At 49.1% G+C, this 17,837-nt stretch overlaps 2 protein-coding genes across 3 annotated transcripts; one reads left to right on the top strand and one right to left on the bottom strand.

Annotated features, from left to right (window-relative positions):
* Nucleotides 1-9,154: 9,154 nt before the first annotated feature.
* Nucleotides 9,155-13,010, bottom strand: CDIPT (CDP-diacylglycerol--inositol 3-phosphatidyltransferase). Of its 2 annotated transcripts, none has more exons than XM_065924615.1 (6): nucleotides 12,564-13,010; nucleotides 12,334-12,383; nucleotides 11,454-11,607; nucleotides 10,938-11,019; nucleotides 10,332-10,413; nucleotides 9,155-10,213 (listed from the first exon to the last, which is right to left on the bottom strand). In XM_065924615.1, exons 3-6 carry the CDS (start codon nucleotides 11,588-11,590, stop codon nucleotides 10,068-10,070), a joined length of 447 nt encoding a protein of 148 aa, XP_065780687.1. In that variant the 5' UTR covers nucleotides 11,591-11,607; nucleotides 12,334-12,383; nucleotides 12,564-13,010; the 3' UTR covers nucleotides 9,155-10,067. The 2 variants fall into 2 exon arrangements, with proteins under 2 accessions (XP_065780687.1, XP_065780686.1); XM_065924614.1 differs by having other exon boundaries at nucleotides 12,334-12,468; nucleotides 12,564-13,006.
* On the top strand, nucleotides 12,737-17,552 carry LOC136157392 (uncharacterized). The gene is made up of 7 exons (XM_065919298.1): nucleotides 12,737-12,921; nucleotides 13,539-13,742; nucleotides 14,035-14,128; nucleotides 14,324-14,468; nucleotides 14,749-14,782; nucleotides 14,971-15,028; nucleotides 16,765-17,552. The coding sequence occupies exons 1-7, from the start codon at nucleotides 12,737-12,739 to the stop codon at nucleotides 16,798-16,800; spliced, it is 756 nt and encodes a 251-aa protein (XP_065775370.1). The 3' UTR covers nucleotides 16,801-17,552.
* Nucleotides 17,553-17,837: the final 285 nt, after the last annotated feature.

The following is a 17,837-nucleotide window of genomic DNA, read 5'->3' as shown; positions in this document are numbered from 1 at the left end:
TCTGGGGAGAACAGCAGATAAGGTTACCCAAGGAGGGTAAGTTCTTATCTTGGCCATGGCTCCCATGGCCACCCCTTGACATTGTCATTACTAATGACGACACCACCTCTGAAATCAACTCCTCCTTCTCACCTTCTGACAACCATTCCTCTACTCCAGGGTTCAATGACCTTGATCTCAACCACTTTCTCAATGTTGAACTCCACACCCTATTCATTTCAATTTTGCCCAGCTTAGATTTTGTGGTCTATTCTGTAATTCACTCATTCTCACTCAAAACTTCCTTCAGAAAAGAGAACCCTCCTACACTGCTGGTGGGAATATAAGTTGGTGCAGACAGCATGGAAAACAGTGTGGAAGTTCCTCAGGAAACTAAAAAACAGAATTAACATATGATCCAGGAATCCCATTCCTGGGCATATATCTGGACAAAACTCTTAATTCAAAAAGATACACACATCGCTATGTCTATAGCAGCGTTATTCACAATATCCAAGACCTGGAAGCAACCTAAATGTCCACTGACAGATGAATGGGTAAAGAAGATGTGGCATATATTATACAACGGAATACTACTCAGTCATAAAAGAAGAATGAAATAATGCCATTTACAACAACATGGATGGAACTAGAGATGATCATACTAAGTGAAGTCAGAGAAAGACAAAATACCATACAATATCGCATATGTGAAATCTAAAATATGACACAAATGAACCTATCTGTGAACCAGAAAGAGACTCATGGACATAGAATGGTTACCATGCTATGGTATACTAAGGGGGAGGGGGTTGGGGGAGGGGCGGTATGGAGGTTGAGGTTAGCAGATGTAAGTTATTAAATATAAGATGGATAAACAACAAGGTCCTACTGTATAGCACAGAGAACTACATTCAATATCCTATGATAAATCATAATGGAAAAGAATTGTTAAAAAGAATGTATATAAATGTATAACTGAATCACTATACAGCAGAAACTAACACATTGTAAATCAGCTATACTTCAATGAAAAAAAAAAACCCTCCCTCCTCGCCTCTCCCCCTCTCCCATGATACTTGGTAGAAAAAGCTCCATCCTGACTTAAACCAGTTACCGCCCCCTCCACCCGCCGTGACCAGCTGCTTGTTCCTGGAGGAGGAACACCCCGCCTACAGACTGATCCCGTTTGAAACTCACTGCAAGGAATCTCGAGAGACCTCACGGCCTCTGACTCTACTCCTCTCGCTTGCGTGAGGGCCCCTTCAGAGCCGCTCTTCACACCCCCTCTCCTCTCCACCTCCCACACCCCGGCCCACTTTCTCTCACCTCTTTGAGAAAATAGAAACTCACTGGGCAGGAAGGCCCTTTCCAGCATCAAATCTAACCAACGACCCCATCTGGACTCTGTCCTTCCTCTTCCCACTGAGCCCAGCTCGCCCCCTTCCCCCCAAGTCCTCCTGGGAGTCCACTCCCCCATCCCACCGCCTTTATCTCCTGCACCATCTGTTTCTAGAAATGTGCTCTGCTCCTTCCCATGGAGAACCAACTCTCTCTGCTGTACGTTCCCTCCAGCTGCCTTATCTCCTTCCTAGCCAAAGTTCTCGGTTTCCATTCCTTACCTCTCATTATCTCCTCAAACCTCACCAATTAACTTCTGTCTCCACCCCTTGCTTAATGGAAACAGCTCTATTCGGCATCACAGGACTATTGCTAAACCCAGAAGTTAGGTCCTCTCCTTCAGCCCCTCCCATCTTTCAGCACAGTGGCTGCCTGCCTCCTACCACAGGCTCCCATCGCCTAGCCTGCATCTCTTTTCCTTCCACCTCCCTGGTTGTGCCTCAGTTTCCTTGGCCAACCCCACTTTCTCTGCTCAGCTGCTAAGTCATGAGTCATCCTGAACCTTGTTTTCTTTCTTTCCCCCCCGACTTTTTTTTTTTTTTTGGCTACTCAGTGTGGTTTCCTGGATCTTCGTTCCCTGGCCAGCGCCCTCTGCAGTGAAAGCTTGGAGTCCTAACCATCAGACTACCCGGGAATTCCCAGAACCTTGTTCCTTTACAAGGCTACATCCTTGGCCAGTCTCCTGGCTTTAGATTCAAAATTTCTCCATCGCTGACCTCACCTCTGAGCTCTAAGCTCATTTTCAGTTGATGACTTGATGCCTCCACATAGATCTCCAGTGGCCACTGGGCTCGGCCTATGACTTCTTCTGGCCAATGAAATGCAAGAGAGAATGCATCACTACACTTTTCCCTTTTCCGTGTTAACCAGCAATATTCAAATATTGACCTGGGTCCCAGAGAAAAATGGCGTGAAGCAGAGCCACACCCAACCCACAGTAGACATGCAGCAGAAATGTGAAACATTTCCTCTGTGCACTCAATGCGGTTTGTGGGGGAGCTTTTTACCACAGCATAATCTAGACTGTCCTGACTACATATATCTCATAAGGTTGTGAAATCCAATAAGTTAATAGAAGTTGCTCTTTAAACTGTACACATAAAGATGGGTTTTCACTATCTCCCCAGCACTGATTATATAGTGGGAAGACAAGATATATCTCTATGATAGGAAAGCAGGCCTTGCTGGAAATATAGTGGAATTCCAGTTCACACTGGAACCAAATTCTCAGTCCCTTGGTACTAAATTTACCCTTGAAGGTCCCTTAAATTGCCCGTTAAGTACAGAATGGCGTGATCTCCAATGTAGATCAACACGGCCTGTTTTCCTCTAGCTCTGGAACAAATAGCTTTTCTTTGGTTAAATACCAAATAAATTGACTGACGTATCCCTTGTAGAAGAAAAAATGGTCTTTAAACAGCAAAAGACTTTGTCTACCAAATCTATTTTCTCTTCCTCCTGGGCCCACAGCTAATCTCTTTCCCAACCTCCTCTGCATGTAGAAGTGGCCACATGACCGACTAGCAGTCAATTGATGAGAGTGGATGTTGCTGGCACCAGCTTCCTGCCATCCCATAAACCAGCCTAGAGCAATCCTCCCCCTGCACCTCCGCCTATGTGAGATGCAAGCAAGCAAGGTGCACTTGGAAGATAGGCGTTGAAAATCAGCAGGCACCTGAGTCCCTCATCTCCGGAATTAGGATTTAACCTGGTAGTTCAGTGTTAAAGAATCCACCTGCCAGGGCAGGAGACATGGGTTCGATCCCTGGATTGGGAAGATCCCCTGGAGAAGGGAATGGCTACCCACTCCAGTATTCTGGCCTGGAGAATTCCATGGACCAGAGGAGCCTGGTGGACTACAGTCCATGGGGTGGCGAAGAGTCGGATGTGACTGAGCAATCCACACTGTAGTACACTTGCTTAGTTTACACGAATAGAGATGTCTGATGTGTGACATCTGTATAAATGATTAGGGCCAAAGAGTCAAGGAACCAGTCAGAGCTGTGGGGCTGGAGAGAGGGCTTGGAGGACTCCTCTGGTCGGAAGGGAGATCTTAATACCACGCAGGGCTCTGTGGGGCTCCTGGACACAAAGCCTTTTCATATCCCCCATTTCTTTGACTACAGGAAGCAGCCTCCATAACCTTCCCTTACTTCCAATGGGCAGGTTCAAGAGAGGATGTGAGACCCGAAAGAAAGAGTCAAGAACAGACTTGGGGGACTTCCCTGGTGGCTCAGTGGTAAAGAATCTGCCTGCCAATGCAGCAGACACAGGTTTGATCCCTGATACGGGAGGATCCCACATGCCTCGGAGCAACTAATCGTGTGCCACAACTACTGAGCCTGTGCTCTAGAGCCCATGGTCCACAAGAGGAGCCAATGCAGTGAGAAGCCCACGCACATGGCTAGAGAGTAGCCCCTGCTAGCTGCAACTAGAGAAATGCCAGTGCAGCAATGACGACCCAGCACAGCCAAAAATAGATAAATAAAATTGCATTAAAAAAAAGAGAGAGCAGCCTTGGGGTGGGCTCCTGTTTCCCCATTGACAGATACACACAACAATACCTTTAAGCTATTTTGCAGATACTGAAACCCCCTCCAGGAGGGAGAAGTAAACAGCAATTAACAATGGTATGCAGCCCACAAGTATGTAGCCCCCAGACCAGTGGGACCTGAAGGGTGATGATGCTGACTCCTACTAACCTCACCACCGACCCATCCCAAGAATGTCCACGAGCTGATCACGCCCCCTTGGAACAATTACTATAACAGTTCTTTCTTCCCCAAGGGGAGACACATGGTTTGGAGGCCATCAGCCAGCTCTGGCCCCCTTTGCCTGGCAAAGCAACAATACTCTCCTTTTCTACTTCACCCCAAACTCTGTCTCTGAGATTCGATTCCGAACTGGTGCACAGAGAAGCCGAGCTTTGGGCATCAAGCTGACTCATGAAGGATGAAGGATGAAGGACCACTGCTCAGCCTCCCACCTGCCTGGGAGCAGGCTGCCAGGGGAACGCCTACAGTTGGAGGGGCTGATCAGCTGGTGAGGGCCAAGTACAAATCAGTCCCTGCCATCACCCTGCTGAAAGCCCTTCAACGTTCATCCTACAGGTGCCTCCAGAGGGCTCAGGTGAGTCAAACACTGTTTAAGGTGGCAGGACCTACTTAAACAAATAAACCATGGAATTTAATGCCACCATTGAGAAGACGGCAAAAAAAAAAAAAAGAGAGAGAAGACTGCTGACGTAGACTGCAGCGTGGTAAAGGTTAACGGCGCCAGCTCTGGAGCCAAGCCAACCAGGATGGACTCCTCTCAGGACCTAGATTTCCTCTCTGGAAAATGAGCTTCTTGTATTGTTTAGTACACAGAAGAGCGCAGATGTGAGGTGAAATGGTAATGCACAAAAGCTCGTGGAACAGCTTGTGTTAGTGTTACAGAACACAAGTGTGTGTACCCGATGCAGAGTGAGGTCAAATAAATTGAAACCTTGTAATTTGGAGCACAGAAAGGTTTATTGCAGGGCCATGGGAGAAGAACAGTTGGTGGCTCCTGCTCAAAACTCCCCAATGGTTTGAGAGGAGGTTTTAACAGGCAGAATGTGGGGTGAGGGCTGCAGGGTGTGTGACTTCCTTCTGATTGGCTGGTAATGAGGTAACAGGGCTGTGCTCCATCCGGAAGTCACCATCCTTCACCTGAGTGGGGCCTTGGTTCCGCAGAAGACCTCAAAGGTATTGTTATGTATATTCCTTGAGGAGGGACCAGGACCCAGCCCCAAAGCTGTACTTGTTGCTCAGTTGCTCAGTCAGGACTGACCCTTTGCAACCCCATGGACTGCAGCACCCCAGGCTTCCCTGTCCTTCACTATCTCCTGGAGTTCGCTCAAACGCATGTCCATTGAGACAATGATGACATCCAACCATCTCATCCTCTATCGCTCCCTTTTCCTCCTGCCCTCAATCTTTCCCAGCTTCAGAACTGGCTCTTCAGTGCATTGGCTCTTCGCATCAGGTGGCCAAAGTACTGGAGCTTCAGCTTCAGCATCAATCCTTCCAGTGAATATTCAGGGTTGATTCCCTTTAGGACTGACTGGTTGGATCTCCTTGCTGTCCAAGGGACTCTTAAGAGTCTTCTCCAGCACCAAAGTTCTAAAGTATCAATTCTTTGGTGCTCAGCCTTCTTTACGGTTCAACTCTAACATATGTACATGACTACTGGAAAAACCATAACTGACTATATGGACCTTTGTCGGCAAAGTGATGTCTCTGCTCTTTAATACTCTGTCTAGGTTTGTCATAGCTTTTCTTTAAAGGAGCGAGCGTCTTTTAGTTGGTGGCTGAAGTCACCATCTGCAGTGATTTTGGAGCCCAAGAAAATGAAATCTGTCACTGTTTCCACTTTTTCCCAATCTATTTACCATGAAATAATGGGACTGGATGCATGATCTTAATTTTTTGAATGCTGAGTTTTAAGCCAGCTTTTTACTCTCGTCTTTCACCCTCAAAAGGCTCTTTAGGTCCTCTTTGATTTCTACCATTAGAGTGGTATCATCTGCATATCTGAGTTTGCTGATATTTTTCCCAGCAATTGTGATTCCCTCTTGATTCATCCAGCTTGGCATTTCACATGATGTACTCTGCATATAAATTAAATAAGTAGGGTGACAATATACAGCATTGATGTAATCCTTTCTCAATTTAGAACCAATCTGTTGTTCCATGTCCAATTCTAACTATTGCTTCTTCTCCAGCATACAGGTGTCTCAGGAGGCAGGTAAGGTGGTCTGGTATTTTCACCTCTTGAAGAATTTTCCACAGTTTGTTGTGATCCACACAGTCAAAGACTTTAGCGTAGTCAATGAAGCAAATGTTTTTCTGGAATTTCCTTGCTTTTTCTATGATCCAGTGGATGCTGGTAATTTGATCTCTGGTTCCTCTGCCCTTTCTAAATCCAGCTTGTACATCTGGAAGTTCTCGATTCAAGTACTGTTGAAGCCTAGCTTGGAGAATTTTGAGCATTACTTTGCTAGACTGTGAGATGAGTGCAATTGTGCAGTAGTTTGAACATTTTTTGGCACTGCCCTTCTTTGGGATTAATATGAAAACTGAAATTTTCCAGTCCAGTGGCCACTGCTGAGTTTTCCAAATTTTCTGGCATATTGAGGGCAGCACTTTAACAGAATCATCTTTTAAGATTTGAAATAGCTTGGCTGGAATTTCATCACTTCCACTAGCTTTGTTCATAGTAATGCTTCCTAAGGCCCACTTGACTTCGCACTTCAGAATGTCTGGCTCTAGATGAGTGATCACACCATTGTGATTATCCGGGTCATTAAGACCTTTCTTGTATAGTTTTTTTGTGTATTCTTGCCACCTCTTCTTAATCTCTTCTGCTTCTGTTAGGTCTTTGCCTTTTCTGTCCTTTATTGTGCCAATCTTTGCATGAAGTGTTACCTTGGTATCTCTAATTTTCTTTTCTTTTTTTTTCTAATTTTCTTGAAGAGATCTCTAGTTTTTCCCGTTCTATTGTTTTCCTGTTTCTTTGCATTGTTCACTTAAGAAGGCTTTCTCATTTCTCCTTGCTATTCTCTGGAATTCTGCATTCAGGTAGGTATATCTTTCCCTTTCTCCTTTGCCTTTAGCTTCCCTTCTTTTCTCAGCTATTTGTAAGGCCTCCTCAGACAACTATTTTGCCTTTCTTTTTCTTGGGGTTGGTTTTGATCACCACTTCCTGTACAATGTTATGAACCCCCACCCATAGTTCTTCAGGTACTCTTGTCTACCAGATCTAATCCCTTGAATCTATTTGTCACCCCCACTGTATAATCATAAGAGATTTGATTTAGCTCATACCTGAATGGCCTAAGGGTTTTCCGTACCTTCTTCAATTTAAGCCTGAATTTTGCAGTAAGGAGCTCATGATCTGAGTCACAGTCAGCTCCAGGTCTTGTTTTTTTGACTGTATAGAGGCTGCCCTATTTAACTGCCCCTCCCTTATTTCTGCAACCCCTCCTTTTCTCTGATTAGCAACTGTTTGAACCTGCCCTTGGGAATTCAGGGAAAGTCAAGGAGGCCGAAAGAAGCCTATTTCCTACAAACAAGAAACGGGGCACACAGAAAGGATTTTTACCCAGGAGCCCCACAAGGTCCCGCTGGGTTTCATTAGCAGAACAGCAAATATACAAAATGAATTTTAAAATACAGAATACGGGTACATGTGAAGAATTCATTTAGCTACATAAGCAATGAATACCAGTGGTTGCCTCTGGGGAGAACTGGGAGCTTCAAGTGGCAGGAAGTCTTCGTCATCCTTTGGTAATGTGTGCAACTTACTATTTTTGCCTATGAATAATGTACCTATTATTTTGAAAGATTCCTACAGCACCTCCTCGTGGCCCTTAGGGTGAAGTCCAAAAGCTCTCTGGGGTTCATCAGGCTGCTGCTGGCTTCTGCCCTACCTTTCATCAGCTCTCCGGCCCCCAACCCCCAGCGTTCAGTGTTCCAGCCACATGACCTGCTTCCATTTTCCTTTGGCAACTGCCCCGGGTGCTTTCAGGCCACCTCCCCACTCAGTCAGTTGAGAATCAATCCTCCTCTACATTAACCCTTCCCTCCCCAATCACTATTACCCGCTTTCTTAAGACACCCAAAGCGCTACAGCACATTCTACCCCCACCCTTCAACAAGCACCCTCCTAATGGCATCATCTCTTCCCTGGCTAGCCAGTGGCCTCCTCCTCACTGAATCCCCTGGGCCTACAGCAGGAGTCGAGGCTCAAGACACATCTGATAAATGTCAGCCCTCAGACATGAGGGCCTCTTTGCTGACAAACGTCCATACAGTCAAAGGTATTGTTTTTCCAGTAGTCACGTATGGATGTGAGTGTTGGACCACAAAGAAGGCTGAGCACCAGAGAATTGATGCTTTCAAACTGTGGTGCTGGAGAAGACCTTTGAGAATCCCTTGAAGAGCAAGGAGATCCAACCAGTCAATCCTAAAGGAAACCAACCTTGAATATTCACTGGAAGGATGGATGCTGAAGCTCCAATCCTTTGGCCACCTGACGTGAAGAGCTGATTCATTGGAAAAGACCCTGATGCTAGGAAAGACTGAAGGCAGAAGGGGGCAACAGTCTATGGCCATACCACCCTGAACGCGCCTGATCTCGTCTGATCTTGGAAGCTAAGCAGGGTCGGGCCTGGTTAGTACTTGGATGGGAGAAAGGAGCAACAAAGGATGAGAATGGTTGGATGGCATCAGCAACTCAATGGACATGAGTTTGAGCAATCTCCGGGAGTTGCTAATGGACAGGGAAGCCTGGTGTGCTGCAGTCCATGGGGTCACAGAGTCGGACACGACTGAGCAACAATAACAGACATGAGCCCCTCTTGGATAAGCTCTTAGAAGGGCAAAATAAGTTATATCTGCAAAGAATCCCCAGTACAGGATCAGGCATATGGTATCTGGTTCAATATAGTCTTTCTTTTCAAAGCTGATGCCAGGCAGCTTTCTGTTCAGATGACAGGGGTAAGCTGTTAGGGACATGCCCAGAACAATATCCCCTATTGGTAGGTACCCACAAAATGTTTAAGAAAGGTCAGTGATTCTCAGTGTAATTGGGAAAAAGAATCAATCAGCTGGGGTTTATTACAATCCCAGACTTCTTGGCCTATCCCTTAATTCCCAACTCTGGAGGTCTGGTGCAGGGTCCAAGAAGCTGAATTTTCCAGAAATACCGCATAAGTGGTCAAAGAACCACACTCTCAGAAACCAACCCATCTATTCATAAGTCTTTACTAAGCAGCTATGATATGCCAGGTCAAGATTAATCTTTTTTTGTAGGGACAGAGAAAGAATAAGAAAAGTCCGTGCCCTTGTGGAGTTTACATTTTAGTGAGTGTAGAAAATATCAGGTACACAAGTAACTGTAGACAGCCAGTGACAGGTGTTGTAAAGAAAATAAAGAAGTAGGCAGAGGACACAGCATGAGCTTGGGTGGCAGGGAGGGGCTCTGAGGTCACTGAGGAGTGACAGGAAGGAGCCAGCCAGTAAACTAGTATCCAGATGGATCATCATTTTCCCCCCAACCTCTCCCCTCAACACTGGCCCTGTTCCAAGAGTATCTCCAAGGAAACCAACTCTAGAACAGTGACATCCCCTCCTTTATTATCAAGGCCTTCAGAGCCAGGACAGAGGAGATTGCAACGGGGATCTTGACGGCCCCTTCTCTCCCAGCCACGGTACCCACAGGCTTCCTCCAGCCAGGGGCAGAGGTCTGAATCCCTGCCTCTTGGGAACCCTGGCCCCTATCCCACCGCCCTTACTCAAATCCCTAAGGTCTCAGGCCAAGCCAGATCCCAGGGCTGAGCCAGCAGGTGTGACAATGCCCAGTCCTCAGACAGCTCTCCTGGGGCCCCCGAAGCACTGCCCATGTGGGTGGGGCCTCCTGAGCATCCTTCCTGATTTGAAGTCCAGGTCCTTGGCGATTATGGGGGTGGGAGGACTGGTCCCCAGGATTACGGAGAACGTCATATCACCAAAGAGGATGCCCACCCCCCCTTCCCAGCAGTTTGGATGACACAATTGGAAAGATGTGAGCCTGGGCCCTCCTCCTAGGAAGAGACTGGGGAGCTGAGAGGCACAGTGAGACTCCCAGGGCAGGTGGGTAGCCAGGGGCTGGAGGTTCCAGGGTCACTTCCTCTTGGCCCGATCTGCCGCATCCAAGGCAGCCATGTTGCGGGCAGCTGTGATCAGGTGGATGACGCTGATGAGAGACTTGAGCAGGGCGATGGGGGCGGTGATCCAGAGGCCCATTCGGAAAAGACCCACTGAGCCAACTGTGGAAAGGGATCAAGGGTGATCCAGAGAAAACAGGATGCAGGTGAGGCAGGGGTCTTGTCTCCCCGGGCAGGCCAGACCCCCTCCCATCCTCCTACCCAGTCCCTCATCGCCTACCTAAAGGTCCCTCGGAGAAATTAAACAGGTAGAGGAGGCAGTAGAAGAGCTCGTTTCCAGCACATAGGGTGAACAGAGCAGGCTAAACAAATGGCAAAAAGGCTGCTTGAGCAAGAGGGCAGGGCAGTGGCTCCCATCCTCCAACTAAGGGCCAGGGGACCAGGAACTGGGAAAGAGGGGTGCAGGGTGGTGTGGGGAAGATGTGGGGAACAGGGTAGATCAGTCTGCCCAAGGCTCCTCACCTTCCCCTTCAGCCTGGAGCCATGGGCAGCACTCATCATAAGGATATGCACAAACAGGAAGATATTCTTACCCAGCAATGCTGCAATTCTCACCCTCCGTGCGCTACCTGGAGGTAGTAACACTGCCCAGCCCACCCAGGAGGAAGACTACACTCCTTATTATGGCCTAAGGCCTTTAGACAGCTGGTTCTGCAGACCGCTCTGGCTTCTTCCTCCTTCCCTCACCCCTCAAGTCACTCAGTTCTCCTATGCACACCTGCTGCCTGAGCAATTCACACACACCCTTCCCACCAATCCTGTCCTGGGCCCAGGGCTGGGGCCAGGACTTGCCCTAAGCAAATAGGGAGGGGCGGCAAAGGCTCACTCTGGAGGTGTAGTAGATGCGAAGCACCGGGTTTCCAGACAGGTCGATCATCTTGTGACTTTCACTGCCTCGGACCACAGAACTTAGGGAGAAAGTAGAGGGGGAATCCATGAGCGTGCATTACCAGGAATGCCCACCGAATCCTCAATGCAACCCCCATTACATAAGTACTGGGATTGCCTCTGCTGAACAGAGGGGGGACTCGGGCACAGCTGAGGACCATTGGGCCAGAAGTTACAGTCTAGCTGGATAGCTGGAGGAAGCAAAATCAGGATTCAAAAGCCCTATCCCCTTCCAAAGGGATGTTATCTCTTTGGAATCCTCAGAAGGGTTTTAAAGATTACTAAGCCAACTGTAAAATAGGACGCCGAGTCAGAGAAGATTTGCCAGACTCCCTTAACAAAGCACAGCTAAAAAGGAGACCTCCCCAGCAGCCTGAAGATACCCCCTGAGAAGGTCTCATCCCTCCCCATGTAGCGTCTTCTTCCACTGGTCCATATCCCCAGAACTGCAGACCTGTGGAGGTGCAGCCAGTGACTGGCCACGTCTAAGCTCATGCTGAGCTGGAAGAGAAGGGTGGCGCGAGGATACAGCAGGGCCAGGTTGACCAGCAGACACATCGTGGAGCACCGGTCTGTCAGCATGTCCAGCATGGCCCCAAACCGGGTCCCTGAGAAAAACAGTGGAAAGGGGCTGTCAGGGGACAGAGGAGCTGTGACAGGGGCCATATTTGGTGAATCACTCTGATGCAGAGTGTAAGAGTGAAAATGCCCACCATCCACCGGGGGGGGGGGGGGGGGGGGGAGGAAACCAGACTGCTCTGGCTGGAGTGTAAAGGTCAAAGGTCAAAGGTCACCATATCATAAAAGGGGGAAGCCTGGTAGCCTGGAGACAACATTGTAGAAGGGCCTGAGAAAGCTAGCTAGCTCTACAGCTCATCAATCCAGAACCAAGGGTTCAGGTCTCAAGACAAGAAGATTGGAAGTCTTAGGGAAGTCTTAGAGGTGGGTCTAAGAACAGATTATAAAAAATGAGGTCAACCTTCCAGAAACTATCTCCCTTCCTTCTCCATTCTCCCTCTAAACATGCCTTCTGGAATGCTGATCGCTTGTGTCTGGCACACAGCAGATGCCCAATAACCTGTTGACTGGCTTTTTATTCAGAAAAGCCTCTAGCACTGCCACTGCCACTGCCACTGCCATGCCCAGTCGCGCTCGTTCTCAAGAGGGAGCTTCAATCCCTTCTGCTCCAAAACCAGGTCATTCTAAACTGCCTTCGACAGAGATGGGAATGACAGAGCCCTCGGATTCCCGAGTACCCGCCCACTCCGAGGTCCTGAGGAAGCAGGAAAATGGGGACAGAGGGTTGTGGGCTGGTTGGAAGAGATGTCTGTCACCTTGATTAAGGACTCGAGCAGCGTGTCCATCGAAAGCGTCCAGAAGTCCGCTGAGCAGGTAAAAGGAGGAGGCCGTGAGTGGGCAGCAGGGCATGAAGTAGAAAGAAATTATGGCGAAGACAATCCGAGCATAACCTTGGAATTGAGACAGGGTGAGACAGGGCAGATCTGGGAGTCTGCTCAAGGCCCCTGGCCCTCCCGTTCCGCCCGGAGCCGCGGGTAGCACTCACCGATGAGGTTAGGCACAAACAGGAAGATATTTTCGCTTGCCATCGCGGAGGTCCCCTGGCCGCTCTGGGCCTTAACTGAAGGTGCCAACTCTGTCCCAGCCCGGGTGCAGATTCACTCCCCAGCCCGGCGCATCAGCCACGCCCACTGTGCGCAGGTCCCTGCCCGGTCCCAGATGTTCAAGCTCGCCGCCGGCCGGAGCATGGGCCGACCCAGCTGTGAGCCGGACGCAGGGGGCGCGCACACCCCGCCCTTCCTATGGGCAGACGCTGGCCTCCGCCTGCCTCGCGGGAGCTGCCGCCTACAGCTGCGGCCCCTGCTGCTCCAGCTGCGCTCGGTTTCCGGAACCTACTTTTCTGCGTTTGTCCTTGCAAAATTAGAGAAAGGAACAAGAGACTTAAGAAATAGCTGCGTCCCCTTTAAGATCTGCCCGCTTCCTTTTCCTTTTCTTCCCTCCGCCCCTTTCCATCGATTCGTACCAAAGTACAGAGGGAGGAGAGGGGTCAAAGAATCATCGACGCTGATCAAAAGAAGGAACTTAAAAGGAGAGATCAAAAGAGAACGAGGCCTAGGTAAATGTCTCTACTTTCTTTTCTGTGGAGGATATTACTCCTGGACATAATGGCAAAAAGATCCCGCCATCCAGAGTCTTTGCACCCCCAAGAGGCAAAGTTATTTGGTACAGCCCACATTTTCCCTTCCCCGCCCCCTCTCTCGGCCCTCATTTGCTGTCGCAGGCTCCAGGCAAAGAGATGACGGCCAGAGAGGCTGGAAGGCGACCTGGGGCGGGGTTGTTTCTCGCCTGCCCCTAGTGGTGGGAGGATTAGGTGCCAAGGTCCACCGTCCGTGATCTTCCCAAGTTTCTCAAGCCACTGGCCCTGGGGTCAGTACTCGCAAGGAGGGATCTAGAGAGGGTGGAGAAGCCGGGGAAGCGAATGCGACCAGCTGGGAAAATGCCCTCCCCCATTTGGTTCTAGAATCCTTAATTTCCTGGCAACGGGGCTACGGAACGTCCTCAGACGCCAAGGTTTTTATAGCAACGGCGCCTCCCCGGGTTCCTCTCTTTCCAGCCTTCCTCCCCAGCTCCCAAATCCCCCGTCCCCACGGCCCGTAAAAGGGCTCGTTAGACCTCTCCGTCTCCCCTCCTGCCGAGTAGCCCAAGATTTCGACACATCTGCTAGGTCGGGGGCGGCAAGTGGGCTGCCTTGTCTTGGGAAGGGCCTTGGGTGGGAAGAAGGATAGAGAGGGCCCCTGCTGGGCGAAGTAAGGGGTAGGGGAGGTGGGTGTTGTGGGCGTCCCACCTCCTCCCTCCCCTAGGAAGATTTTTAAAGCAACTATTTCTCTCCCCCAGCCTTTTTTTTTTTTTTTGAGAGAGAACTGACAGTTCTCCAAGGCCCCGGGGAATGGTGGTGGGTTGGGGTTGGGAGAAGTGAGCTGGTTTTGCAACCTAACTCGGGCTGCCACTGTCCCCAGGGGAATGTCATCCACTTTTGCCAGGAATGAGGAGAAAAAGGGCAGCCGGCCATCCAAACCCACAACTCCTGCAACCTCACTGGGCTGCGATCTGGTGAGCACTGGAGAAGGGCTTCTTGGAGTGGGGGTGAAGTGAGGTGGAGCGTGCTTAGGCTGAGGACACTGAGACTGCCAGCCTTCAGACTCTGGCCTCAACCCTGAGCCCAGAGCCCCCACTCTGGAAACCTCCAGACCCGGCCCTTCCATGTGGGAACTGTGAGGCTGAACCCCCCAACTTTCCCTTTTCCAGAAGGTTTCTCGCTCTGAGGAATTCCTGACACGGGTCAGCACAGAACTCACTGACGAGGCCTTGTTTGTTGCTGCCCGCCACATGAATCCTGTGCCCAACAAGGAAAAACAGACCCAAGACCAAGGGACTCAGATATCCAAACATGGTGACTCCCCACCTGAGGACCCCTGTGTCCAGAGACCCGCTCATACCCCCAGTTCCAGTCCCTGAGCCCCCCGACGCACCCGCAGTTGACCTCTCCAGGAGTCTGTCCCCGGCTCCCCCATCTCACAGCAGCCCTGGGACCACACAGCACCTCCCCACCCACTCAGCCAGTCCCCGTCCTTCACCCCTGACCCGGAATCTCCTTAGCCCCTTCCCCACTAGCCACATCTCTTTCTGGCTATCGGGATAGTACTTTCTCTGACTGGGGCCTCTATTTCCAGTGTTCTTCACCAAGACCCGAGGCACTGATACCCGGTGAGTGAGGCTTCACAGGAGATGCCCTTTGTCCTGGGAGAAAGATGAGGAGCCTGTAGGGGAGAGAGCCAGGGTTTGACAACATCCCAGCAGAGTAAGGGGATTTTACACCACATAGTCCTGTTCTGTTCTGCTCCAGTCCTTGACTTGAGTTCTCACCTCTCTCCTTTCCCTTCTGCCATCTCTAGCTCCGACAGAAACCGTACCCGCACGAAGGCACATCTCCTGCCATCCCCTCGTGAGAAGGTATGCGCTGGGTCCAGGGATGACAAGGCCATTCAGAATAACCATACAGTTAGAGTTCACATCATATACAGTCCCTGTTTTAGGAACTTGGGACACAAGTGAATGACACAGTCTCTGCCCTTGAAAAGTTCACAGTTTAATGTGGGGCCAGTCAAGTAAATGGCCAATTACAACAAATATGGCTAAGTGCCCATGACAGAAATGGAAACAGCGAGAAGAGCACTTACTCGCAGCCTCGGTTGGGACAGGAAGGAAAGGAATCATGGAGCTTCCTGGAGGAGGTGACACTGAAAGAAAGAAATTTCTAGGGGAAAATGAGGTGGTTAGGGTATTCAAATTGGTAGGACTTGTATGAACAAAGGCACAGAGGTGAGTCTCAGGAGGATGACCATGGGTATAAGTGTGTATTCTTTTTTGTTGAAATTTATTTTTTTGGCTGCACCAGATCTTAGTTGCGGCATGTGAGATCTAGTTTGCTGACCAGATATTGAACCTGGTCAGGGCCCCCTGAATTGGGGGCACAGAGTCTTAGCCACTGGACCACTAGGGAAGTCCCTCTGTGTATGTCCTTTAGGGCCGGGGAGACAGTAGGAGCAGAAGCAGTTTTACTGCTGGACTGTGCAGGCATGGTACCCAGGGACTAATCAAGGGACTTTATGTGTGTTTTATTAAGATCCAGAGATGTTTTCCTACAGGTGAGGAGTCATTGAAGAGTTTTGAGCAGTGGAAGTTGAAATTTTAGATCCATCACACTGGTGGTCAATGGGGAGAGTGAACTGGAAACGGAAAGATGAGAGGCTGGAAGGTCAATTAGGAATTGGAGACCAAACTAGAGATGAGTAGGTCCTGCATATTCACAGTAATAATAGAGATGAGAGAAAGGGTAGATATGAGTAATAAAGACCAGGAAGAATGAGTTTGGTGATTGATTTAAAAATGGTAGGGGAAAAAAGACGGAATCAGAGGACTCCCAGTTTTCTGACTTGGGATATCTAAGTCTGATGATGCCATGCTTCTGCCCAGAACTCTACAGTAGGTCTCCATTCCAGAGTCAAAGCCAAAGTTCTTCAATGGCTTACAAAGTCCTACATGATCTCTCTCCTCCCCAACCCTATTGTCTCTCTGACCTCATTGCCCATGACTGCTCCCCTTTTCCCAGTCTCGCCAGCCTTCTCATTCTTCCTGGGGCATGGCAGGCATGATGCCACCTTTGGACAGATTGTGTTTGAGGGGCCCCTGGGAACTCCAGGTGGAAATACCCTGTAGACAGTTGGAAATGCAGCTTCAAACCTCACTGGCGAGGTGTAGGCTGGTGCTAGAGATCTGATGTAGGAGAGGGTTGGCAGTTAAAGAGTGTGCAGTTGCCCTGGCCGTGGGGGTGGAAGAGTTTGTGCAGAATGAGAAAGACAAGGGCGCTGAGGTTGGAGCCCTGGAGAACCTCTGCAAGAGGTTAGCAGAGAAGAGAGGGGTTCATGAAGAAGGCAGAGGAGGAACTAAGAGCAAATGTTTATTGAGTATCTATTATGAATGGGGAATGATGGATAGATTTGTGGATGGATGGATGGATGGATGGATAGATGGATGAAAAGAGAATGGTGGGTGAATGATAAACAGGTAGGTGGGAAATGGTGGGTGGATAAATGATTGAGGGTAGGGATTGGATGGATAGGTGAAGGATGGAAGGATAAAAAGACATGCGCCTTGGATCTAAAATAAAGACTTCTATTCTTTTCTAGGGAGCTCTGCCTAGCAACTTGACGTCTGGAGGATGATCCCAACTTTGGTGCTGCTCTTGGCCTCTCATGTCCTCCTCCACTCTGTCTCTCTGCAACATGTCAAAGCTCCTCTTTCACCACTCATTCAACAGTTCGGTTCTGGGGGCGTTCCTGGTTGTGAGCAACATCACCCCTGAAGCCTCCAAAGTGTTCCAGAACCATCAGACAGCTTGCCACCCTCAACTGGCAAGGACACCACCAGTAATGAAAAGCTTTAATAAAGAGACAGAGATCCTTCCCTCCTCTCAACCTGGGCAGTGCTCTTGTGTGACTTCTCTGGGGTGATGTGAAAGGAGCACCGCTGCCCCCTTTTGCCAAATGTGTGGGCATACTATTGGAATGGCATATTGCATATTATGGGAATGGTTTTAATTCAGCCAGTTATCAACCTATTATCCATCAGCCTGTTGGCAGAGATGAGTTCAAAGGTTCAGATCCATCCTCCCAGCCAGACTCCAGCTTCTTAAGGTCTAGGCCTGTGACATCTGAGAGACTCCACCCCTGCCACCAGCGTCAGTGTGGAGATCTCTCCTCTGTGCTTTGGAGCCACCTGGCTTTGGAACACATCATGGCGGAAGGCAGTGCTGGAGGCTTTGTGAAATTTGCATTTAAATCTCAATCTGGCTACTTTTTGGAGCCTCCTGAGGAATTTACTGTCAGTTCACATCTCCAAGCCCCTGTTTCCTTATCTGAAAAATGGAAATAATTGTCCCTGCCTCACGGGGACCTTGTGAGAGTTAAAAACATAATTGTATGCATAGTGCTCATCAGAATGCCTGGATCAGAATAAATGCCCCCAAACTTTAGTGTTTATCAAGGTCAGTTTGCTTCGTGTTCTCCTAAAATTCAGTCCTCTTTTGAGTGTTCTAAAAATGTTTCATTATATTTAGTTATAAAATTTTAATTAGGGAAAATTCAGTTGATTTGGAGAAAGACTTTAAGACAAACTGCTTATAAATTCCCTATAATGCCCAAGAGTAAAGAAAAGGACACCCATAGGAAACAAAACAAGCTCATTGTTTAGGAAAGGCTGC

This window comes from Muntiacus reevesi, chromosome 2 (assembly GCF_963930625.1).
Source record: "Muntiacus reevesi chromosome 2, mMunRee1.1, whole genome shotgun sequence".
In the NCBI taxonomy this organism is placed as follows: Eukaryota; Metazoa; Chordata; class Mammalia; order Artiodactyla; family Cervidae; genus Muntiacus; species Muntiacus reevesi.
This window is presented reverse-complemented; position numbering and strand designations above follow the sequence as displayed.

What these genes read in the sequence shown, in the direction of transcription:
- CDIPT (XM_065924614.1), bottom strand. Translation starts at nt 12,606, where the DNA reads ATGGCAAGCGAAAATATCTTCCTGTTTGTGCCTAACCTCATCG. An exon ending in TGCTCGAGTCCTTAATCAAG is followed by an intron (nt 11,608 to 12,333) that starts GTGACAGACATC and finishes TGTTTTTCTCAG; the next exon opens with GGACCCGGTTTGGGGCCATG. An exon ending in TTTCTCCGAGGGACCTTTAG is followed by an intron (nt 10,214 to 10,331) that starts GTAGGCGATGAG and finishes CCCTTTCCACAG; the next exon opens with TTGGCTCAGTGGGTCTTTTC.
- LOC136157392 (XM_065919298.1), top strand. Translation starts at nt 12,737, where the DNA reads ATGTTCAAGCTCGCCGCCGGCCGGAGCATGGGCCGACCCAGCTGTGAG. An exon ending in GATTTCGACACATCTGCTAG is followed by an intron (nt 13,743 to 14,034) that starts GTCGGGGGCGGC and finishes CACTGTCCCCAG; the next exon opens with GGGAATGTCATCCACTTTTG. An exon ending in CCTCACTGGGCTGCGATCTG is followed by an intron (nt 14,129 to 14,323) that starts GTGAGCACTGGA and finishes TCCCTTTTCCAG; the next exon opens with AAGGTTTCTCGCTCTGAGGA.